Source organism: Prorops nasuta, unplaced genomic scaffold, assembly GCF_024137725.1.
Source record: "Prorops nasuta isolate Cenicafe-Biocafe unplaced genomic scaffold, Cenicafe_Pnas_1.2 PNAS00001, whole genome shotgun sequence".
NCBI lineage: Eukaryota > Metazoa > Arthropoda > Insecta > Hymenoptera > Bethylidae > Prorops > Prorops nasuta.
This window is the reverse complement of record NW_027116798.1, coordinates 18,988,321-19,015,738: the sequence shown is the minus strand read 5'-3', so window position 1 is coordinate 19,015,738 and position 27,418 is coordinate 18,988,321. Positions and strand designations below refer to the sequence as shown.

General features: G+C 32.2%; 1 protein-coding gene across 1 annotated transcript in view; it reads left to right on the top strand.

The window, feature by feature from the left end:
* The first annotated feature begins 15,437 nt into the window (after positions 1 to 15,437).
* LOC136773839 (arylsulfatase B-like) overlaps positions 15,438 to 27,418 on the top strand; it is a 316,178-nt gene continuing 304,197 nt past the window's right edge. The window contains exons 1-2 of the mRNA XM_066727754.1: positions 15,438 to 15,644; positions 15,707 to 15,880. Coding sequence (XP_066583851.1) covers positions 15,534 to 15,644; positions 15,707 to 15,880 — 285 coding nt within the window. The 5' untranslated portion in view covers positions 15,438 to 15,533. The remainder of the gene's footprint in view (positions 15,645 to 15,706; positions 15,881 to 27,418) is intronic.

Below are 27,418 nucleotides of genomic sequence, written 5' to 3'. Positions count from 1 at the left end.
CAAGGCTCTGACTTCAAAATGTTCACGTATTTGTTAAAGGGAAAATGAATAGTACTTGTTTTATTTTAATATAAATTACGTTAATTATATTGATTAATATTACTATATTTCAGTAAACATCCAAATGCTCGAATTTGTAACACTACCTACACATGACATGAAGCACCATGGCAACTGTTGCAGTAAGAATTTATTTGCTTACTAAATTGTGCAGTTGATTTAATTAACTATATTAATAAATTAAAATTTTAATTTTATTATAGAAATGTGCAGGGAAGAGATCAAAAAGGAATTCAAGATCCTTTCTAGACAGATACACGCTGTACAAGAAATGATACAGGACCATCTGAGATTTCGTAGCAGTGAATACAGCAGTGTAGCTAACTTTAATACTAATCTCTTACCACAGTTTCCAATGGGCAGTATCAGGGAAGTGGAGAAGCTGGATCATGAATTAATGATTAATGCTGAGCAGAAAAAACAATTTGTAAGTGAGAGATATAGTTTTCTTATTAATATTTTATGGTGCCTAGTAAATGGGTAGGCACTATATTTTCTCAAATAAATTAGGTATATTATTTTGTATAATAATATAATGCCTACCATATTGATTATTTACATTAACGTAATGACTTTTTGTTTCTTTTTCGTTGCAATAACTTTAGGAGCAGCTTTTATGCAGAATCGGAGGGACGAGTTCAAAACTCATGGTTAGAAATATTTTAAAAACCATTATTTCTAATGAGTTGGGAACTTGTTTGACCTGGGCAGGTCAAAAGAGCCGATTTTGTTTCAAAAAAATGAATATCGTTAAAATAGTAACCGGTAAATCCTTTTTCCTCACTTTCATCTTAATTCTATCCTTTTTATCATTTCCTATAATAAATCCTGTAAATTATAACCATTTCTTTCACTTTTATATGCGGTTTCTTTCTATTAAAAAATTAGTATTTTTCTAAATTTTTATTGATTTATATTTATATCTTATATATATTTATTTCAGAAATTGTTATGAAGCAGCATGCAGATGCCACGGTAGCGGCAGTGGAGGGCATTATTCAAGAATGGTTGAGGCGATCGGGTGATCGGACTCGATCATCATTAAAGCATTAAATGCATGCTTTAATGTTCAGGCGTCACTATGCTCCACAAGAACGGAAAGCGAAAAGTGACCGAAAGAAAATTTCGAAAGACGAGTTTTTGTAAGTAATAAATAATAATCTATATTTACATAGAATTTAGTAAATCTTAGATCATTTACAAAATTGAAATTTTGTTTTAAGGCACGAGCGGCAATGGTAGTAGCACTATATGTTAATGTTTTCTTTATCCTAGACAGTGCGATGTAATTTATTCTAATTTAAATTATAGTTATATTTTGTTTTATTACGTTCCAAAGTAATACTTGGAATTAATTACCTGCTGGCAATTTATATAAGATTTATTTAAAACTTATTTATATATTATATATATATATGTATGTATGTAATTTATATTAATTTTTATAATAAATATTAATATTTTTAAATGTAAATAATAATTTAATTTATTATTAGAATTTTAAGATTATCCTAAACCTAACCTATAAAGCTGACTGCTTTAGTCGACGTAAAGATGACTGCAATAGTCGACTTTTTTCAGTCAACCAATGGATGACTATTATAGGTTGACTATAAGTCGTCTTCAGATAGACTAAAAATCGAGACATTTGTCGACTTAAAGCCACCAAATAGTCGACTTCCCGTCTGAAAAATTCGACATCTAAGTCGACTTCTGATTCGCGAAGTCGGCTTTCAGTCAACTTTAAGTCGACTTTGTGCTGTTAGGGTTTCTTCAGCAAAACTATTTATAACGAGTTGATATGTAACTTTTCAATATATTATTTAAAATGTTGTACTTTTCCTTTTTTAATATTGTTAAATAAAATTGATTATTGTTGACAATATAATTATTTATATATTTCAATTTATATTCCCGTCCAATAAAATTTAATTATTAGAATACACATTCTTTCTTTAAGAGTTTCACTACATCTTGTATTATTTGCATAAAGAAATTCTTAAGATGTATCTTTGTCACATTACAAAAAGCTCTGAGATCCCCCCAAAAAACACTTTCGTGTAAAAAAAAGACGGCAAGTAATTGAAAGTGATTGCACTGAACAAGATAATCTATAAGACCAAACATTTTTTAAACTCAAATGTTACTTTAAAAATTTCTAGGTAAATATATTTCCACACATTAAACATCAATACTTTTACAATAAAAAATAATACATTAAAAACGAAATATTGCAGAACAAGAATTTTAGACAAAAATATCTGAAAAAACACTTTATAGTTAAATATTTCAGAAAAGGAAGTAGTTCTTCTGGTTACTTAATAAATATATCTGGCAACATACAGCATGAAGATCAAATAAATTAGGCAAGTAAGTCAATCAATCGGCAACATAAAGTATTGAGATCACATAAATTCAGGCAAGTAAATGAATGAATAATTAATTATTATATAATTTTTGTATACGTACACAGTGGGAAGTTGAATCGTGTGTGGTTTCAACTACAGTGTAGTATATCATTTTCCAAGTTAAATTACAGAGTGAAGCTAGCTGAACCACCCACGATTCAATTTCCTACTGTGTACTACTTGCCGGAACGGGCCAAATGTGTACTGTACATCATAGTTCAAAGTGCAACTAATGAATACTCAAATATACTTTACACTTTTCGACCCGTCCGGGCAAGTAGTACACAGTAGGAAATTGAATCGTGGGTGGTTCAGCTAGCTTCACTCTGTAATTTAACTTGGAAAATGATATACTACACTGTAGTTGAAACCACACACGATTCAACTTCCCACTGTGTACGTATACAAAAATTATATAATAATTAATTATTCATTCATTTACTTGCCTGAATTTATGTGATCTCAATACTTTATGTTGCCGATTGATTGACTTACTTGCCTAATTTATTTGATCTTCATGCTTTATGTTGCCAGATATATTTATTAAGTAACCAGAAGAACTACTTCCTTTTCTGAAATATTTAACTGTAAAGTGTTTTTTCAGATATTTTTGTCTAAAATTCTTGTTCTGCAATATTTCGTTTTTAATGTATTATTTTTTATTGTAAAACTATTGATGTTTAATGTGTGGAAATATATTTACCTAGAAATTTTTAAAGTAACATTTGAGTTTAAAAAATGTTTGGTCTTATAGATTATTTTGTTCAGTGGAATCACTTTCAATTACTTGCCGTCTTTTTTTTACACGAAAGTGTTTTTTTGGGGGATTTAAAATTACATCATAAATAAACAATTCATTTATCTGAATTAAAAGTTCCTCTGCAGTCTGTGTCCTCATTCTTGTAACAATTCATACACATAATATAATTATTGACAAATAAGAAATATAAAAATCCACTCCCATTTATTAAATAATTAGTCTTCAAACATAGTTTGGTTAACATTTTTCTACTCACACAGCAACTTAGCCTTAACGGGATCCCTCACGCATGCTTTACCGACAGTACAAGTTAATAAACAATTTGTTTAATAAAAGTAAAATGCAAAGCAAATTGCAAAAACAGGCTACTTTATGACAAGGTGCCAATTGTAACGAGTCACTCGAGCTTAAAAAAACTCAAATTGGATGAAGAATAACGTTGTACCACTGTCCCGCGTTCTTGAAGTGGAAATAATCAAAAGTAACCTCTCTTCAAGAAAGCAGCACAATGGTACAGCGTTATTTTCAACTAATTTGAGTGTTTTTAAGTTCGTTTGACTCGTTAGGACTGGCACATTGTCCAGCAAACGCCCGATTGTTCAATTTGCTTCGCATTTGACTTTTATTAAACGAATTGTTTATTGACTTGAACTGTCGATAAAGTAGGCGTGAGGGATCCCGTTAACGGGGATCCCTCAAGCCCTCTGTAGCCAACATTACGGAACGAAAAACGAGGGAGAATTGTCCAGCGCTATTTTTCAACCGATTACAATGTTTTTGAGCTTGTTGGAATCGTTAGGACTCGCCTTTTGTCATAAATAAAGCTGTATTTTCCAAAAAACGTAAAAAAATAAAATTGTTTAAAAATTCGCATTAATAATATTTAAACGCAAAACAAATCGAAAAATCGCGCTTCTTTATGACGAGGTGCCAGATCTAACGATTCCAACAAGCCGAAAAACATTGAAATCGGTTGAGAAATAGAGCCGTACCATTGTCCCGCGTTTTTGAGGTGGACGAAAACCAAAAATTTTTAGGAAGAAAGCTAGGCTTTCACCTCTCTCGCGGCTCACGCTAACGTGTTCCCCCACTCCAGCATCGAAACTTACTGCAAAGCTTTCCTCATATTTACGCCATTCCCCTATCTGTAGCTATACACATATAAATACCGCTAAAATAATGTTGAGAAGATTTCATTTCGCCGATATAATGAAATTGCTAAAAATGCAATTATCATTTTGAAATAAAATTGTAGAAAAGGAGATTTCGTAATGCTTGAAATATAGGGCATACGGCGAAACGCGGGACAATGGTACAGTCGTATTTTTCAATAGAATTTGATGAGACTAGTCATAACTAAAGCCATTCTTCATGTAGATTGTCCTAAAGAGCTCGCATTTTCGATAAAGCCTATAGTTTTCCAGTTATGAACGATTGAAGATGGACGTGCGCAACAGCTGATCTACGCGAGAGAAGAAATATGTATTTGTGCGTCGTGCAACTTCAAACGTTCATAGCTGAAAAACTATAAGCTTTATCGAAAATGCGAGCTCTTTAGGACAATCTACATGAAGAATGGCTTTAATTATTACTAGTCTCATCAAATTCTGTTGAAAAATACGACTGTACTATTGTCCCGCGTTTCGCCGTATGCCCTATATTTCAAGCATTACGAAATCTCCTTTTCTACAATTTTATTTCAAAATGATAATTGCATTTTTACCAATTTCATTATATCGGTGAAATGAAATCTTCTCAACATTATTTTAGCGGTATTTATATGTGTATAGCTACAGATAGAGGAATAGCGTAAATATGAGGAAAGCTTTGCAGTAAGTTTCGATGCTGGAGTGGGGGAGCACGTTAGCGTGAGCCGCGAGAGGGGAGGAAGCCTAGCTTTCTTCCTGAAAATTTTTGGTTTTCGTCCACCTCAAAAACGCGGGACATTGGTACGGCTCTATTTCTCAACCGATTTCAATGTTTTTCGGCTTGTTGGAATCGTTAGATGTGGCACCTCGTCATAAAGAAGCGCGATTTTTCGATTTGTTTTGCGTTTAAATATTATTAATGCGAATTTTTAAACAATTTTATTTTTTTACGTTTTTTGGAAAATACGGCTTTATTTATGACAAAAGGCGAGTCCTAACGATTCCAACAAGCCCAAAAACATTGAAATCGTTTGAAAATAGCGCTGGACAATTCTCCCTCGTTTTTCGTTCCGTAATGTTGGCTACAGAGGGCTTGAGGGATCCCGTTAGCGACAATTGTATGTTTTAATAGTTTCAGTTTACAAATAATTTGAGATAATTCTTCAAACACACTGTACTTACATACTTAAATTATCTATGTTTAGTATTCCATATACAATATAATTTCACTGCAGCCAACTGTGTCCCATAAAATACACTAAAGAGTTATGTAAAGTGTCGCCGACTCTAAATATCAGTACGTGTAATAATAAATGTATATCTGTATATACCATTTTCGATTTGTACCGACACCGAAAATTTTCGTTAAAGTTACAGAATACGGGGCCAGAATACTTTGGTGACACAATTCTAATTTGGATGTGATCTGGATCATCTGAACGCTATTCATTTGTGGAGAAAATTGTGGTGCCTTCAAATCAACTTAGAAAGAAGAAAATCATTTTTAATTATAATGCATCATATACAATATTACTTAAAATGCTGTTATAAAGTAGATATTGTGTCCTTATATACAGGGTGTTTCACGTAAGGCGCCCCAGCTCGAAAAGAGGACTTAGAGCGCATGGTGGGGGCAGATGCATCTTATTGGCCGCGGTTGGAGAGAGAGTAAGAGAAAGAGGATAATAGTTGACCAAAGATGACTGATGTGAGCGGGGAAGGGAGGGGCAGCGATACGCTAGGCGTATTGTCTAGTAAAGGATAGCTCTATCCTTCTCCACGTTAATCCTTCTCTCTCCCTCCGCGGCCAATTAGATGCATCTGCCCCCACCATGCCCTCTGAGTCCTCATTTCGAGCTGGGGCGCCTTACGTGAAACACCCTGTATATCTAGGTTGATAATATGAAATTATATTCATTCCATAATCTTATACAAATTATGAGGAATATATTATTTATATACTCTTTATGTTCTATGCATTTTATTTGAAAATGTAATAAATTGTTTAATATTACAATCGTATTTGCATTTCAGTTAGTTTAATATCAATATATTAGTATAAAGAATATTAAGAATATAATACATGAACTATACAGGGTGTATCACCGAAGGCGCACCAGCCTCGAAATTACTGTAAGAGGATGGAGAGCGCGTGGTGGGGGATGAGGCACAGCATTGGACGGTGTTCGATAGAGAAAGCGCGAGCAATAGACGGAGATAGGTAGGGCTATACGCTTTGCCTAACCCTTCCCCCCTCCCATCAACGCAACACCGTCACCAATAGCCGTAATCTCTCACTCTTTCTCTCTCTCTCTCCCTCAACTTCTTTCTCTTTACCCGCGCTTCCATTTCTTTATTTATTATTCTATAGAGGCATCTTGGTCTTTCTCAGCTACGAATGCAATGTCAATTCTGCGGAATATCTGACGTTTTAATTAAAGTTGTAATTTAAAAGCGTTAGCTATCTTTTCCACACCACCTTGAGGTAGATAGCTAGGCGCGTTTTTTTTTAAGTGGTTTCCCCAGGAGGCCTAATCCACTGAATAGAGCTAGCCTACAAATTCTCAAAATATCCCCCTCTTTGTTGAGAACAGAGGTTAGCTCTTCGACATATGTCGCGTGTTGCTCGTCTCACCATGTCCGGCGTGATTGTTCTGAAGGCCGCAATAATTTGTTCACGAACCTCCGTCATTCCGCCATCACGCCGAGTTTCCATTAGACTCTTTATGTGTCCCCACAAAAAGTAGTCTAATGGATTAAGATCTGGTGATCGAGGCGGCCAGGCGATCGGGCCACCACGACCCATCCACCTGTCCGGGAATCGCTCGTGTAATTTTATACGCGCACTTATATGAAAATGTGCAGGAGCTCCGTCGTGCTGAAAAATCAAATTTTTCCGCACGATGAGGGGCACATCTTCAAGGAGCAACGGTAGTTGCTCCTCAAGAAAGCTGGCGTATTTTTCGCCGTCAAGCCTAGGTGGGAGGAAAAATGGACCAATCTGGAATAAAAAAAAATCAAGATTATTGTATAAATCTGAAAAGAACGTATTCAAATATTGAAAACTTACAATTTGATCTCCAATAAGCCCAGCCCATACATTAATCGTCCAACGTTGTTGGAAAGCTCCGACTCTGACGGCGTGGGGATTTTCTTGAGACCAGAAAACAAAATTTTTTGAATTGAATATTCCATTTGGCGTGAAGGTCGACTCGTCGGACCATAAAATTTTGTCCGGGAACGTCTCATCGCGGCGACATTGAGCTAGAAATCCTAATAAAGAAGAGTCACAGAAATATTGAAAATTATTTTTAAAAGAAAGATGTATTCAAAACTGTGTGCTTTCATGAATACATTGAATAATGGAAATCTACCTTCACAAAAATTGACCCGCGGTTGATAGTCCCGAGGCAACAACTGGTGCACACGCTGAAAGTGAAAAGGGTGGAAGCGATTCCTCCTCAAAATTCTGTGTGCTGTCATCGCACTGGTATTTGTCAGCCGCGAGAGTTGACGCACGCTAGTTAGAGGATTCTCCCTGATTCTCCGCAACACCCTTTCCTCCCTCTCCTGATTAATATTAACCTTTCTTTTTGGAAAGGCCACTGAACCACTGCTCTTAAAATTTTTAATCACACGTAGAATGACGGTGTGATGTGGATGACGTCTCAATGGGAACTTTTCCCTGTATAGCTTTGCAGCTTTACGTGCACTTTCTTGCGCTGCACCGTACGCGAAAACCATATCTACGTATTCTGCTTTCGTGAATCGCATGGTTCTCAGCTATATGAAACTTCCTCGTCAACTAACAGTGCCAGTAACTTTTGCTTCATATTTATATTATTGCGGCAAAAATTAAAGGAAAGCTTACTAAAGGCGCGGTATCATTCATATTGTTTTTGCTTCTAGCATCGGTATTATTGATACGCTTTGTCCTAGCCGCCTGTGACGCCGACTTCAGTTAGTTTCTTTAATTTTAATCGCATCAATAATACCGATACTAAAAGCGAAACAATATCAATGTTACCGGGCCTTTAGTAAGCTTTCCTTTAATTTTTGCCGCAATAATATAAATATGAAGCAAAAGTTACTGGCACTGTTAGTTGACGAGGAAGTTTCATATAGCTGAGAACCATGCGATTCACGAAAGCAGAATACGTAGATATGGTTTTCGCGTACGGTGCAGCGCAAGAAAGTGCACGTAAAGCTGCAAAGCTATACAGGGAAAAGTTCCCATTGAGACGTCATCCACATCACACCGTCATTCTACGTGTGATTAAAAATTTTAAGAGCAGTGGTTCAGTGGCCTTTCCAAAAAGAAAGGTTAATATTAATCAGGAGAGGGAGGAAAGGGTGTTGCGGAGAATCAGGGAGAATCCTCTAACTAGCGTGCGTCAACTCTCGCGGCTGACAAATACCAGTGCGATGACAGCACACAGAATTTTGAGGAGGAATCGCTTCCACCCTTTTCACTTTCAGCGTGTGCACCAGTTGTTGCCTCGGGACTATCAACCGCGGGTCAATTTTTGTGAAGGTAGATTTCCATTATTCAATGTATTCATGAAAGCACACAGTTTTGAATACATCTTTCTTTTAAAAATAATTTTCAATATTTCTGTGACTCTTCTTTATTAGGATTTCTAGCTCAATGTCGCCGCGATGAGACGTTCCCGGACAAAATTTTATGGTCCGACGAGTCGACCTTCACGCCAAATGGAATATTCAATTCAAAAAATTTTGTTTTCTGGTCTCAAGAAAATCCCCACGCCGTCAGAGTCGGAGCTTTCCAACAACGTTGGACGATTAATGTATGGGCTGGGCTTATTGGAGATCAAATTGTAAGTTTTCAATATTTGAATACGTTCTTTTCAGATTTATACAATAATCTTGATTTTTTTTTATTCCAGATTGGTCCATTTTTCCTCCCACCTAGGCTTGACGGCGAAAAATACGCCAGCTTTCTTGAGGAGCAACTACCGTTGCTCCTTGAAGATGTGCCCCTCATCGTGCGGAAAAATTTGATTTTTCAGCACGACGGAGCTCCTGCACATTTTCATATAAGTGCGCGTATAAAATTACACGAGCGATTCCCGGACAGGTGGATGGGTCGTGGTGGCCCGATCGCCTGGCCGCCTCGATCACCAGATCTTAATCCATTAGACTACTTTTTGTGGGGACACATAAAGAGTCTAATGGAAACTCGGCGTGATGGCGGAATGACGGAGGTTCGTGAACAAATTATTGCGGCCTTCAGAACAATCACGCCGGACATGGTGAGACGAGCAACACGCGACATATGTCGAAGAGCTAACCTCTGTTCTCAACAAAGAGGGGGATATTTTGAGAATTTGTAGGCTAGCTCTATTCAGTGGATTAGGCCTCCTGGGGAAACCACTTAAAAAAAAACGCGCCTAGCTATCTACCTCAAGGTGGTGTGGAAAAGATAGCTAACGCTTTTAAATTACAACTTTAATTAAAACGTCAGATATTCCGCAGAATTGACATTGCATTCGTAGCTGAGAAAGACCAAGATGCCTCTATAGAATAATAAATAAAGAAATGGAAGCGCGGGTAAAGAGAAAGAAGTTGAGGGAGAGAGAGAGAGAAAGAGTGAGAGATTACGGCTATTGGTGACGGTGTTGCGTTGATGGGAGGGGGGAAGGGTTAGGCAAAGCGTATAGCAGCGTATAGCCCTACCTATCTCCGTCTATTGCTCGCGCTTTCTCTATCGAACACCGTCCAATGCTGTGCCTCATCCCCCACCACGCGCTCTCCATCCTCTTACAGTAATTTCGAGGCTGGTGCGCCTTCGGTGATACACCCTGTATATAGCCCTTAATATGGGCGTGTTAGCGTGTGTGCGTAAAATCTGAGACTGACGTCACGAGAAGCGATTTCACTTTCGCAATACATATGAAGGCACACGTACACAGTTTAGTTCCAAAAAACATCATAAATTATAGCGGTGGCGCTACTAACGCTGGGTAATCCAAACACAATGAAGATTGTCACCCTTGAGACACACCATTGCTGGGATTCTGTAACTTCCCAGCGATGATTGTCGGTATCGCTAACTACCGATAGTTGTCGCTTGCAGTAACGAAAAGAGCGATTCTGTAACTTCCGTCTATATGGATTCAGTAACTATTTACCGACAACTTTCGGTAATTGAATCGAGTTACCGAGAGATATCACTAAGAGCGATTCTGTAACACAAAGTTTTCGATAATTGTCGTCAAAAATGTCTCTCTCGGTCGCTACCGAATTCTATCGTTAACTTAACGACGACCGTGATAGGCGTCGGTAGAAGTTTACCCAGAAAGTAAATATAATAAATGTCAAAAATATTTCTTAAATTAATATTTAGAAATCACAAAAAAGTACTTACAATAAATTTTCTTTATAAATTAAGGCTTACAGTAAAAATCGTAGGAAATAAAATTTAATATTTTTCCAATTTTTATATTTAAAAATAACTATATATATATATATTCTAATTTTTTCTTCCTTTACTTATACACTTGTACATAGTTTGTTACCATATATTACGTTCAGACTAGGTGTTAATATTATATTCTAGATAGAATGTTGTTAATGAATTGGTGCATAAGCACATTGAAAAGAGAGTGTAAGAGACTCCATTATATAACCTTAATCACTTAACTTTCTTGATAATGATTTAGATATTAATGGACCTGGCTACGCCTTGCTTGACTTAGTGTTACCTTTTTGCTTGTGCCTTTTATATTTCCTACAGGAATAGTACAGCAAGTAATTAGGTTCTGGAAGGGCTAGCATTGGATAAATTGAGAAGGATTCTTCTGTCCAATCAGACTTACTGATATATGGACTGAAGGTCATCCAATTACCGTAAATCCACAATATTATTTAATATTAATTTTTCTTATTTATATATAATTACTTTTTTGTGAATAATTATAACTTCATGGCTCTTGTCTTTATCAGATAACAGTAGATTTGGGGGAAAATCCCATGTAGCTTTATGTAATTATCTAAAGTTGATACTTGTAAATTGATAGACAGAGCAGTAATAAGATATACTTCCTATTTTAATTTTTATTAATGTGTAATAATAATTTTCCTTGAGAAATCACTTTAATTTCACAGCATGCCACTTCCTTGAAAAGTCTCTAGCCGGCAAGCCTCAGACTGGCTCATGTACAAGGTTTATGAGCCTGGCGCTCTTTATAAGTAAATTCTGTGTGCCTTTGTGCTGATTTCGGTTAAAATGTGCCTTCCCCGCATAAGGCAAAAATCATGTCACAATGTTCAGCAGCTTATATTAATAATCTTAAAAATTTTAGGACCGAGTTTTCTTTTATTATAAAAAATAGATTAGATGAAGCCGTATCTTTATCATTGCCATGCTCAATGATCAAAGACGTTGTACGTATTTTGTTAAATTCGTGTGAAAATACATTGCCTAATTTCGACAGCGAATACAAAAGATTATAGTACCTTAGGAAACAGGGAACATATATAGAGCCTATTAAATACATCAACGGTCAAACAATGGAAACTAAAAGAATCGTGAATGATTTTTAAATGATTCCAAGTTTAGCCATAGGTCAATTTGTATCTATTGAAAAAACGCGTTATTTCATTTATTTTAAATTCCTTCTGTTTTTGACGATATTATGCTGTATATGATCGAGTTTTTTTCAAAACGAAAAAGGCGCAATATCTAGTATTATTTAAACAAATTTTTGGGTTAATATAAAACGTAAATATCCAGGACGGTTACTATTACCTTTAATAATTTATTATGACGAGTTCGAAACCAATAACACACTTGGAAATTATACTTGTGTTCATAAAATAGGAGCAGTCTATTTTTCTTTGCTGTTTTCCTCCCGAAATTCGTTCGAAATTAGACATATATTCTTAATGTTACTTTATCTTTACAATGATAGAGTTGAATTCGGCAATTCCGCTGTTTTTAAACCACTACTGACTGAATTAAAAACAATGGAAGAAAAACGGTTTCTTATTGATTTAAATAAATGCGTTTTTCTTATTCTAACTAATATTACTAGAGATAATTTGGAAGTACACGAGATTTATGGATTCATTAAATCTTTTCAAGCTAATTATTCATGTCGTTTCTGCAAGGCCACGAAAAAAGAAATACGCTCACAAACTTGTGCAATAAATAGCTTAGTACGCACTATTAACAATTATGAAACTGATTTAAAAGAAAACTGGATATCAGATTCCGGAATAAGTGAACGATTCATATGGAACGATTTGCTATTTTTCACATAATAAAAAATCTGACATTAGATTTTATGCACGACTTTCCGAAGGCTTTTGTAGATACGATATGAGCAATTTAATTTTTTATTTTATAAATAATCATTTTTTTACAATCGATGAACTTAATCATCGTATTTTGACATTTCATTATGGCGTGACAGGAGAAAATAGTAATCCATCAGCATTACAACTAGTGAAATTGAAAAGTAATACATTAGGTCTTTCTGCTTCTGAAACCATTACGTTTGTACTATATTTTCGCATTATTATATGCGATAAAGTACCGGAGGACGATGAGCACTGGGATCTTTTTGTTATTCTGCATCAAATTATCACATTTCTGTTAGAACACTCTATTGTTGCCAAGTCATTACCGTATTTTGAAAAAATTTGGTATTAGAGCATAATGAACTCTATGTTAGATTGATCTCCGCTACTTTAAAACCTAAGCACCACCTTTTAGTGCATTATGCATGTATCATGAAGCTAACCGGGCCATTAATAAATACGTGGTGCATGCTTTTCGAAGCCAAACATAAACCCTCCAAATTTTCCGTACATGTTACTTGTTCGTGGCGTAACTTACCCATGACTTTAGCTATAAGGCATCGATTAGTTGTAAATAATAGACTTTTGTGTAATATTGGCATTAGAAGCGGTACAGAATTTGTAAAAGAATTTCCATTGTCCAAGATTTTCAGCTAAAGTCATTTTTAGTTTTTTAAGCAGTTTCTTCCTAAATCCGTTTTTAAAGCCTTTAACTGGTTAATTATTAATAGCTATTTTTATAAACCATCTATCATAATAAATATACGTGCACGTGACCCTTTGCCTCTTTTTGGTTCTATAGAATTATTAATTGCTCAATGTATTGGCAAATTTTTGTTTGTTATTAAGAATCTGCGTACTATAGGTTTTAATTTGCATGCTGAAGCGTTTGTAATAATTAGTGAAGAAAAGTAGCCATGCATTTCCTACAAGGATTTAGTGAATAACATACCCTGCTCAAAAATTGTAAGCCATGATAAAATAAAAAAATTTGTATTGCTTAAATATAAAGAAATGCGTTTTAATTAAAATAAGGAGTTTTATTTTTAATAACAATAATTAAATATACACCTGTTTGTGTTACAACCAAATAATATTTAATTAGACCAAAACAGTGCACTTTTGTTAAATTTATTTTGTTAAAACAAAGCTACATATAGTTACGTCAACAAACTGTATAATAATTTGTATCGAAATAGTTTTGTTAGAGTAACAATATAATATTTTTACTTCTTGTACCTATTACAAAATTTGTGTTGTTTTAACAAAATTATTTCTAGCAAAAGCTTTTGGTAATCATAACTGTCTTATTTTTCTCAGTGTAGACAGTAACTAGTCAGTACAAATTCCTAGTAACTAATCGGATAAAGCATTACAGATTTAACAAAGGAATAGTTAGGTATTATGCTAATTTTACCAATTAAAACTGGCCAGATTTCTTAATACAGATTTTACTTATTAGTAATTATACAATATTATTTGCTAGTAATTGTTTATTAATAACCCTTTCGCTGCGAACAGCGCCTTGGCGTTCTGCTATGGATATTTCCCCGGCGCGAAAAGCGACTTTTGGTGCCGTACGTTTGTTTTGCATTTTAGTATTAATAACTGCATGATAATGGTCATTAATTCATTTGTTTTCAACGCGATAGCTGCACACGCTTCTTGTGCGCACATTTTTTCACATAATTGAATACAATGCTAAGAGAGCATTTTATTTCTAGGTGCTCCGCAGCGAAAGGGTTAATTGCTAGTAATTAGCGAACACACTTGTCAGTTACTATCCGGGAAAGGCATTACAAGTGTAGCAAGCTACTTGCTAGTAAAACCAGCCAGTTACTAAAAAAATTCTAGTTCTCATTGACTAAAACTGGCAGGGTGATAGAAAAAATATCCACCAGGGATATGACACCTGACTAAATAACATTATTAAATAGAAATTCCAAGCTTCATTTCCCTTTTTCAAAACCATCTTTTCTTCATAATTAATGCAGTTGTTGTTATTATATGTGTTAGAGTTTTTTACTAAATTTTAATCGTACCACCATTTTGCGGGTGACTGTAAGTTTAAAAAATTGGCTATAGTTAACCGGACACCCTGTATTGTATACATTTCAAATAATTTTGTGATTAGGTTTTAGCTTTACGCTACCTTTACTAGGTAGTTTCTCGGCTAAATTAATTTATATTAGTAAATGTATTACAAACAAAATATTCCATTTTATAGAGTATTCTATTAACTATGTCCGTGTTAACTCATTCATGAAATACTATTGTTTATATCTCTGTTTACTTAAAATTTAATAGTATTTTCTTGGAAAATGATTAGAATAGGGGGCACTATAAAATGAATACGTTGAACTATTCCTACGAAATATTCCCTTCTATTTAAAAATGTCACATTCTTTTAAAATTTTATGTTTTTACAAATGTTAATATTTATACAAAGGTACTGGAAAATGTAAATTAGAATATTAAGTATTGTAATATTACTTACTTCATATAAATATTTTTATTATCACGATATGATTGTTCAACAGTAATTTATTTATTGCAAACAGCATGCCAATGAAACGACACTATATAACTTGATGAGTAACATTACTCTTTACTGTTAACTCATTGCTATCTAGACACTATAGATTCCTTTTAATAAACAGTGAAGGCAGAAGGTCAACTTGACAGAAGTCAAATTGAGACCATACCGCGCCAGTGAAGTGTAAGCGTTATATGTAAGTGGATCTGTTAGTTCCTGTAACATATTTTAATTATATGCCGAAGTTTTGAAGAGTTAAAGCATTTGTATAGCTGAAACTAATATTAATATTAAGAATGACTAGTATCAAGAAAACAATTCAGTTATATTACACGTTATTGATCTTACGTTTTAAAGCAGTTTCAATCAAGCAACCTCATATAATTTTTATTTTGGCAGATGATTTGGTAAGATTTCTTTCTACATAGTTTATTATATATGTTAAATTAAAACTGTTTACTTGATTTAGGGCTGGAATGATGTAGGTTTTCATGGTTCAGGCCAAATACCAACACCGAATATCGACGCCTTAGCATATACTGGAATTCATTTCGACAGATATTATACAGCTTCTGTTTGCACTCCATCGAGAAGCGCATTAATGACTGGAAAGCATCCTATTCATACTGGAATGCAACATGGGGTAAATAATAATATTTTTTAATTTCTATAATATTCCATTAAAGCTTAATAAGCAAGAAATTTTTGCAACTATTCTTCTAGCTTATATCGTCCCTACCCCCATGAAAAACAAAAACATACTAAGTTTATAAAAAAAAGTTTAAATGCATAGAAGACCCGTTGAAATAGGATTTCTTTACGAAATATTTTCTATAAATATTTAAATATTAAAATAATTATACTACCAAAATATCTACGTAAAATATGTAGCCTTATTTTAACTTAATTTAACAAAAAAATCAGTGAAATAAAAATTAGGCAAATATACAGTGATGGCTAAATAATTAATGGCTCCACTTTTTCTATATAACCCCTATAGATAACACTAATAAATAGTTAATGAAAGTTACTTATGAATAAAAAATTTATTACTTTCCATATTTCAGCGATGTTTGAATTGTAATATTTGTTTTATGATAATGTGTGACTTATAAAAATGATGAGTAGTAAGGCAACGCGGGTTCTATCACTATGGTGAGGGGGACGTGGGGAGGGGGAATTTCTTTCTATGACCGTGGTAAGGGGATTGTGGGGAGGAAGGGAGGATGTTTTCTTCTTCTCTTTATTCCTTTCTCTATTACTATGTCCCATCCCCCGTCTCTCTCTCTCTCTCTCTCTCTCTCTCTCTCTCTCACTCCTAGGACCTCTCAGTCTGTTCCCTCTCTCTTAACCCTAGGTTTCAGATGGTCAGTTATCTTACGGGTTCACTCTTTCTCTAGGGCTTACAACGCTAGGCGGCTACTCAGAGATCTTTTTTTTTCGCTACTGAAATTGCTAGATAAAATGAAAAATAGTTTTAATCATTTCCGCTAAATAGCAGCCTCTCCTAACCGTTTTATCGATAGTAAAATTGTATGCAAATAATTAAAAGCTAAATGTAATAAATTTAGTATAAAAAACGCTAGCATAATGGCACCAGCGTTCGTCAATTTTCAAGGATTCCATTTAGCGAATAAGACATTTATAGTTAAAGAATTTGCAGTTTTACAAGAACAAAACGTGCATTGTATTTTATTTTCACCCGCTTCCCATACACATGGCTAACTGAGGAGAAGAAAAAGCAGTCAGAGTAAGTACATTTAAGAAACAAAAAAACCTTATTGCTTCCAGTTAATAAGATAATTCTTTTTTAGTTTGATCTTTTTCAATCATCATGGCTTAAATTGGATGGATGGCTACTCACCATATTATAAATATTAAGATATTATAAAAAAATATGTATATGAGGATGCAGTTTTTGTAAAAGGGGTGGAATAGTTAAATTAGTTAAGGAATATTTGTAATTTAAAAATTTGTAATGTAGATGAATATTTGTGGGGCGATTATGGTTTAGAGATGATAGTTTATATCCAAAAAGACAGTGTTCGCCTGTAAAAAAACTGACGGTAAATACATTGATCCTGTTATGAATATTCCAATTAAAAAACGTAATGACATTCAATTAACGGACAAGTGTTTGAATCTTTATTAATATACGTTAGAAAAATATTAAAAACATAAAAAAATTACTTGCCGGACCTATAATATTCATGCGTAAGCGGCTGTTGCTTTTCATAATTTCAAATCATAGCTATTTAATGCCATTGCATACAACAGGCCTGGCAAGTAACTGTTTTTGTTACTATTTTTTTTCGAAATCTTAATTTTTAACATTGTAAAAATACGTACGCTGCGGGAAACTGATTCAGTTACCTTTAGGCTAATTTCACTTTTTACATTCTCTGCCAAACTCTTATACCATCTTATAGCACGAAGACGGCGATTCAATTTTCTACAGTGTACTTGCCTGACATTTGGGTTTCATTCATTTTTTTAATTGGAACATTTTATTTTCTATTGTTTCATACGTTACATGATTTATGTACTTGCAGTTTTTTTACAGGCGGAGCTTGTTTTCTTGTGGGATCTCATATTCTTTTGTAAGAATGTAGGACTTAAAATAAAATGTTATTGTTTTAACTGATCCAGAATATAAGGGAGCATTCCGAACTTCCTAACATTCCAAAGGGTAATACTTATCTAATATAAGCATTAATTTAATATGACCTCTTAATATGCATTTACAAGTGTGTTTAGTATTATTCTCTCTATGTGTATATAAAAAATTAATTAAATATCCAAAGCCTCATTTTAAAAACTATAAATATGACTGTTGTATTTTAAAATGTTATATAATTTTTTATTAGGTAAATTTATTATCAACAAATGAGGTTTGTAATTATTTATGACTAAGTGTAAAAAAAAGAATAGATATTATTATCTGTAATAAGAAAACTTATACAATCTTTTAATGGACCTTCAATATACTATCTAAACCTTATTTAACAAACCTTAAAGATAGAAGGAGTTGCAAAGCCCGGAAGTTATATGTTATTGATACAAATTTAGTCAATTTGTCATATTTTTGCAGGGTCTGGTTTTATAAATTAAATTTGCATTTTAGCAATTGTTGTGAAAAGGTATAGCATTTCATTATAGTTTTAGTTATACTTCATAGGAAAATGACTGATAAAACCTTCTGGAAGGCAACCAAATGATGGAGAATCAGTTTTAAATTTTGGATGTTAATGTTATTTTCAGGATTTTTATTGTACGATAAGAGAAGAGAGAAATCATTTTAATTCCCTTATATTTTGGAGATTTATTGATCTTTACATAAACTATTTGATAAGTATTTTATACATTTAGAAGGAAAAATAGGATGCAAAATTCTGTATTTACATAACATTGATGGAAAGTTGATCAATTTTTGATATTTTGAAGGAGCTTGTCTTATGCGTGAAATTTGCAATTTACCAATTTTTGTGCAGAAATTAGAGTTTTTTAATATAGAATTAATTTCATTACACTTTGACACATGTTTTAATAACTGCAAGATGGATATGAAACAAACAAAAAATACAGTGCGTATTTTATCCATAGAGATTTATTGTTCAACATCTAGCAGATTATTTTTGGTATTAAATATATTATTTAACGTCTTTTAACAACCGTTAAACTCATTATATATTATTCGTTAGGATTTTTTTAGTTATCAACTGCACGACGATTTTATATTATCCCATACAGCACATATATTAAAAAAGACATTTTCATTATCATTTAGCCAACTTGATGGTTATATTTTCTTAAGATGATGTACGGTATATGATCTTTGCAAATATCTTATCAATTTTGAAACCATTATTTTTCCTTTTGGTACCAGATAATAACTACTTCTACAGCTTAACTTTATAATTTTAAATGTCTTACTAGCTATACTATTTAATTTCCTCAGCTGATGGGATTACTGACACTGTTCTACTTATTAACTGTTGTAAGTGAAACCTAGAGTTAACATTGCTTATTAAGAGATTACAGTTCTTTTGCAAAAGATTTATATCAATGACAATGCAGAATCTTCTATTTATTTAATAAAATCATAAATGCTTGGTTATGATTTGATAACAAGATATTAATTGATACTGATTTTCTAAAAGATCATATCAAAAATTTTACAATTTTCAGAAGTCTATAATAGTTTTTTTTTCTTTGATTAGAAAGAAAGACAGAAATGTAGATCTATGTTTATTTTTAATAATTCCTTATGTTATAATTGAATATTAAATAATATTCAGCAAATATTAATCTACTTTTCTCTAATCATAGTCATAAGAAAGTTTCATTGTCTCTTGACAAATCTTTCGAATATAGGGTATAGTCTTTTGAATAGTCCGTATCAATATCAGTTTCAGGGAAAGGGAAATAAAACGCATTTTGTGAATGATTTGGATGCTCAAAGTATAACTTATGAATTTCAATTATCTTAACAGTTTCTATAAATTGCTCTACTTCTGATAATGACCGAAAAACATTAATATTGAATATAAATTTCTAATTAGAACTATTGTAAATATTAATCTCAGTAGATCCAGTCATCTCTGTCCTCAGCAATGAAAATCGAGATGTATTATTTTAATTTAATCTGAAAAAGAAATTCCACAAAGTATGAAAAGGTTGGTTACCTCCTGGATAGTAAAATATAATGTTATACTTATCTAATCAACAACTCCCTCTGTCATTATTAACCCAGAAAAAACACATTTATGTAAAAAAAACAAGAAGGCAACTAATTTTATTTTTCCTCCAAAACTGAAAATAATTACAAAAAGAATTATGAATGAAAATAAGTGCTAAATAAAAATCTTTGGAGGTACAAATATAATTAGAATTAAATGTGTTTTTATAAAATAAACAAATAAATTACATTGTTAATTTAATAAATATTATTGACGATATGAAGGATTGAAATCATGTAAATTAAATAATTGTAAAGAAATTCAGCAGTAAATTAAAACGTTGAAATCATTTTAATTCGACAAGTAACAAATTCAATGAACAGGTATAAGTGAATTAGAAAGCAACATAAAGCATTGAAATCCAAATAATTCGACAAGTTGTATAATTAAGCAGTAAGTTAATTAAGCGACAACATAAAACACTGAAATTCTTAAAATCCGACAAGTAAATGAATTAATAATTAATTAATATATTATTTCTATATGTACACTACTTGCCAAGCCAGTCTAAAATCCATACAGAGAAAATTAATTCTAAATTATTGTTTAAACTTTCATAGTGGTAAATTTTATTAAAAAAAGTTAATTTTATTTTTAATAAATATAATTAGTACTAATACTATTAAAATAATTTATTACAATTAAAATTAACTTTCTTCTAATAAGATTTATGATTAAGAAAGTTTAAACAATAATTTAAAATTAATTTTCTCTGTATAGATTTTGGCCTAGCCCAGCAAGTGTAGTGTACATACAGAAATAATATATTAATTATTAATTCATTCATTTACTTGTCGGATTTTAAGAATTTCAGTGCTTTATGTTGTCGCTTAACCTTTTCGATGCGAACAGCGCCTTTTGGCGCCGTAAATTTGTATTGCATTTTGGTATTAATAACTGCATGATAATAGTCATTAATTCGTTTGGTTTCGACGCAATAGCTGCACACGCTTCTTATGCGGATATTTTTTTACATATTCGAATACAATGCTGAGAAAGCAATTCATTTCTAGGTGCTCCGCAGCGAATGGGTTAAGAACGTTGTCTCGCCTCAGTCATGCTGAACATAAACTTAACCGAAGCCTATATGGTCTCCAGTGCTTGAAACCCTAAACTAGTTGACTATCACTCCTTGCCAAAACTCCGCCCATCTTGCGCAAAAACGTGAAAATGGTCTTTCTGTATTAAGGTCAAACACTTGGCAACGTGATAAGTGAGAAATCTTTCGGCGCTTTCGCTCTTCCCGAGTCTTCCCGTGTTCTTTTATAAGAGGTTATAAGTTATACTCAGCAGAAACCTTTAGTTGAAAAAAAATTGAGAAGTATATAATTATTAATGATAATTTATGTCATACAGACAAAAGAACGGAAGGTTTGTGAAAAACTGTTGGTCAGAAAGACAGACAAAATGTAATGAAATATTAAAGAGAGTAAAAAGGAAGTGTATAGAAGTAGAAAGTGAAATAGACGAAAGGAAAGTGAGAAAAGTAAGTACGGGAAGGCGTATAGTAGAGTTTGATATCCTAGCGATACATACAAAGTGCATTCAGTGTAAATACCTTTTTGACCTAGACAAAATTGAAAGTTAAAAAGTAATAGGTCTTGATTCAATATTTAAGCTTCCTTGTAATCAGTGTAATTATGTAAATGAAGTTTATACTGAGATTATAGAAAATGATATCTCTGCACATATAGTTCAAGATATGATATTTTATTTACTCTAGCTATTTTAGAAATAATTGCATTCTTAAGCAGATGATTCCTAACTTAATCATTTCAATGTTATAGGGTTCATGCATTCTGGAGCTGGTCAAAGAGTACTCAAGAAAGTTTTAGCTTGTACTGATATTCTTCAGAAAAATAATAACTTCTATAAGCGGTACGAGCAAATAATTGGAGAAAATATTGAGAAGGAAGCCAAAGCAAGTTGTAAGAGAGAAAGAAACTTAGTAATAGATAATATACTGGACCTATGTAAACAACTATAAGATTTACACTTACTGCTATATCTTATCTGCAACGAAACTAAAGAATAATTAATGAAATGTGTAGATATCATTAGTACTAAGATAGTTTGTCAGTTATTTATAAAAGGTAGACTTATGAACTCATTACAAACTTAGCTGCACGTTTATTATATTTCTATTATGTACACTGCCGGTCAAAAGTTTAAGACCACTTGAGAAATTTGGTTGAAAATCTGTCACTTCTTTAAACGTCCATAACTTCGTAATGAGGAAAGATACGATAAAATTCAAAAACCCGTTGGAAAGCTGATAAAATTCTACATATAGTGTAATTAGCTCAATGCACGGAAAACGTATAGTTATCGAATTACAATTAAATAAAAATCCTACTAAATTTAAAATTTTTAATTTTTCATTACGTCAATTCAACTTTTTGTAGCACTTGCAATAATTATGGTAATTCTGTGAAACTTTGGTGACATAAAGTTCAAAGTTTCAGTTTTCATTTGAGTCATCAAACGTCACGATATTCATTGTATTTCCTTATTTTCATAACTTTTTTCTGAGTAATGTCGAGAAAATTTTTGACCAAAAAACAGCTGCCCAAGCATTTGAAACAATTTCAGATTGAAGAATCCGTCGGTATTAAACGACCTATTTTACTTGTTTCATATTGCACTTTTATTCAATTAACATAAAACACCATTAATTTTTAAATTAAATCAACAAAAGTAGAGTAATGATTAACCAAATCTATTTTATTAATTCTAAGATTTACAATTATCATATTTCTTTTAACTGCATAAAAGTGCAATATGAAACAAGTAGAATAGGTCGTTTAATACCGACGGATTCTTTAATCTGAAATTGTTTCAATTGCTTGGGCAGCTGTTTTTTGGTCAAAAATTTTTCTCGACATTACTCAGAAAAAGTTATGAAAATAAGGAAATACAATGAATATCGTGACGTTTCATGGCTCAAATGAAAGCTGAAACTTTGAACTTTATGTCACCAAAGTTTCACAGAATTACCATAATTATTGCAAGTGTTACAAAAAGTTGAATTGACGTAACGAAAAATAAAAAATTTTAAATTTAGCAACATTTATATTTAATTGTAATTTGATAACTACTCGTTTTCCATGCATTGAGCTAATTCCATTATATGTAGAATTTTATCAGCATTCCAACGGTTTTTTGAATTTTATTGTATCTTTCCTCATTACGAAGTTATACACGTTTAAAGAAGTGACTGATTTTCAACCAAATTTCTCAAGTGGTCTTAAACTTTTGACCGGCAGTGTACATGTATTATTCATAATTGTTTTATTCATAGTTAAAAAAATCATATAAGCGAAGCATCTTACTACAAAGAAATTACTATAATTTATCATGCACCATTTGTCATAGGTTACTGTATTATATCAAGAGACACGGTAGTGTCTCGACGGCAAGTACATATAAAAGTAGATAATGACATGTCTAAATCGCCGAGCACTACTGTGTAACTTACACAGCAAGTTTGGTCGTCTCAATTTTTAAACCAATTTATTTCAATTAATGATCAATTGTCATGATTTAAGTAAAAGCTCTCATTAAAATGGTTTTGAACAAGCTTTCATTTGAGCCCACGAACATCAAAATCGGTTCACGCGATCCAGAGATCAAGAGACACGGTAGTGTCTCGACGGCAAGTACAGAAAAAAGTAGATAATGACATGTATATACGGCCGTCGAGGCACTACTCTCTTATACAGCAAGTTTGACTGTCCTAATTTTCAAACCGATTTTTCTTTGTGAATAATCCACTACCATGATTTAAGCAAAGCTTTTCTTAAAATGGTTTTGAACGAGCTTTCATTTGAGCCCATAAACATTAAAATCGGTTCACGCAATCCAGAGATCTCATACTCTGTTAGCTATATATATGCCGAAGTTGAAATTCTTCTCCCTTTTCTCTGTATGTCTCGGGCTGAAGTTGGCCGCTTCTGTGTGTCTCGGGCTGAAGTTGGCTGCTATATTCACCTGCTATATTCAATACCGGCATAACCCTAAATTTCGATCGATTTCGATAGAACTGTCAAAATCAAAATTACTCTGTTGGGATAAAAATAGTATGATATAATTCAAAGTGTAGATAATTAAACAAACTAAAGGAATAAATACATGAAGGAGTCTGATGGAGAATCAGATAAGTAACACAACATTGTAAAATATATTAAAATTTAATATTTTGTGGTACTTTGTGGGATTTTATTTCAGGTTATAAATAAAATATTTTCCTTGTATGCACCTCTGATTTGAAGTCATACCAGTGCCAAATGCTCTAACAATTCTTGGAAATACCCTGTTATTGAAGAATGTAGATTAACGAAAATTGTAAATGAAACAGAAGGATGAGGTTGTTACGTTCACTCATAACCAACACACATGGTAGTGTTTCAACAGCAATTAACATAAACGTTTTTAAGAAAAGTAAGTACATTGTGAAAAAAATTAGTTTAATTAAAGCAAAGTTATATACAAGGTATCCTTTCATAGTTTGCAATTTGATGCCAGACCAGTGCCAAATGCTATAACAATTCTTGGAAAAATGCAAGCACCAAAAAGTACTACCATAGTTAAAGAGGAATCAGTTACAGTTCCAGTGGATATTACTACTTTTTATAATAAAATAGATAATGAAGATAGTGCTGCCATGTGTTGCTGGAAAACAGAGCTTTGGTTTAATGCAACTACGGAGTACTGGTTGAGCAATGGAAACAGTAGTTTGAAATGTGATTAACTGTTGATGACTCAATGATATGTCAATTTACTAGTGAAAGAAAAAGATAAGCCAATTGTTCATTATCACATGGTAAAGTATGTGTAACTCATTCAACCGCTTAAAATGTATGTAATTAAAAATTAATTGTTTATTTATTTATTTTTTAATTCAGCTCAAGCATGTATTAAAATATAACAATTACTTTGTTGAGTCTCTCTTTCCAGATGTACTTCAAAGGTTATTGAAATACCCTGTTATTCAAAAATGCAGGTTATTGCAGATAAAACAGATAAGGAAAATCTTGTTACATTCACTCATAATTAAGACACACGGTAGTGTCTCAATAGCTATAAACATAAACATTTTCATGTAAATTAAGTACATTGTAAAAAGAATTTGTTTAATTAAAACAAAGTTATATATAGGCATTATTTCATAGTTTGCAGTTTGATGCCAACCAGTGCCAAATGCTATAACAATTCTGGGAAATACCCTGTCATTGGAGAATGCAGATTAACGAAGGTTGTAAATGAAACAGAGAAGGATGAGGTTTAAACATATGCTAAACATCCAGGTATGGAAATCAATAACAAAATTCATGTTTAAATTTTTCTTTTCTTTAAACTCATATGGATTTCAACTGTCCGATAGGTTATATCATATATAGAAACAATTTTCCAGGAGACAATAAATCTTTCTTATTACTACGATTAAAGAAAAGCAGATAAATATTTTCTAATCGTTATTTAATATTCAATTATAATATAAAAAAGTATTAAAACCATATATTTACCTACGCTTCCCCAATCAGAATAGAAAGAAATTATTATTATTACCAAAAAAATTATTCAAATTTAATTTTTTATAAGAATAATATTGATTTTTATAATATAATATGTAATATATCTTTTGGTACTTAGTGAGATTTTATTTCAGATTGATTTACAATAACATGTTTATTGTGTCATTGTGCAGGGTTAAGCTGTAATATTTAATACAAGAAGTCAGAAATGATTCCAGTTTACCATAGAAAGAGCCATAATGCAAAGTTAATGTTGAGAGTTAAACCTAAGGAAAAGGTGGAGAAATTAAAAAATTAATTTGGAAACCAATTTTTAATAGCGAAAGGCTTGCAGGTGATTTTGGGCATAAACCCTTTGAAATATATAAGTCAATTAAATCATAATTTTAATGATAACGTCATCTAGAAATGAAACAATGAAAAGAAGTCTCATCATATTAATATTTTCCATGCAATAGAATTTACAGTGAATAACTTTGCGAAACTGAAAGCAGTATATCCACAAAAGAGTGGCTTCCATTGTATAAATTGGTGTATTTCCTAGTTTATATTAATGAAAGGAAAATATAAATGGTACTAGTGTGCTGGAGAAAGTGCCATAATTCAAAGTTGATATTGACGGTAACAGCTAAGAAAATGATGGATAAATATGAGCTAATTTATAAGAAAATCCTTGAGAGTGAAGTGCTTGCAGGTGATTTTAGGCATACAACTTTGGAATTAGAAATCACATAGTTGATGAAAATTATAATAAATTTATGTAGATGTGTAAATATGAAAAGAATTCATGATTGCAATATTTTACATGTGATCAGGCATATGGTGAATAAAATTAGGAAACTGAAAGCTGTATATTTAATAAAGAGAGGCATCCATTGTATAAATTGGTGTATTTCCTAGTTTATACTAATGAAAGGAAAATATAAATGGCACTAGTGTGCTGGAGAAAGTGCCATAATTCAAAGTTGATGTTGAGGTTAACAGCTAAAAAAGTGATGGATAAATATGAGTTAATTTATAAGAAAATCCTTGAGAGTGAAGTGCCTGCAGGTGATTTTGGGCATAGAACTTTGGAATTAGAAATAACATAGTTGATGAAAATTATAATAAAATCATGTAAATGTGTAAATATGAAAGGAATTCATAATTTCAATATTTCACATGTAATAGAACATACAGTGTGTAACTTCAAGAAACTGAAAGCAGTATACCTAAAAAACATAGACTTCCATTGCATTAACTGGTATATATTTTACAGTTTATATTAATGAAAAGAATATATAAATGTCACTAGTTTACCAGGGAAAGAGCCATAATGCAAAGATGATAGTGAGAGTAACACCTAAGAAAAAAGTGGATTTAAAGGTAAATTTAGAAACAAATTTTTGAAAGCGAAAGGCTTTAATGTGATATTGGGTATATGATGTTGAAAATATAACTCAAACAGTCATTGAATCCTATGTTAAATGCCTCTAAAAGTGTAATTATGATAAGAACTCATCATTGTAATATTTTGTATTATATTTAATAGATTAATAAATTAATATCTCGAATTGAAGCTTTACATTATGGAACGATGAGAACATTGGAAAATGTTTTATTAGATTGAATTAGTTAAAACAATTTTTAGTTTTAATTCCTATATTCTTACAAAACGTTATAAGATCCCACAAAAAACAAGCTTTGCTTGTAAAAAAAGGACGGCAATTACATAAGTCGTATCTAGTATGATTAATATATAGTAATATAAAATATTTTAATTAAAAAAAAATAGTGAAATCCAAATGTTAGGCAAGTATAAATTTTTTCCATGGCGAAAATTGAAATTTAGAAAAAAGTAAATAGTAATACAAAAATTACTTGCCGGGCCCGTAATATTCATGTGTAAGTTGCTATCTTGCAATATAA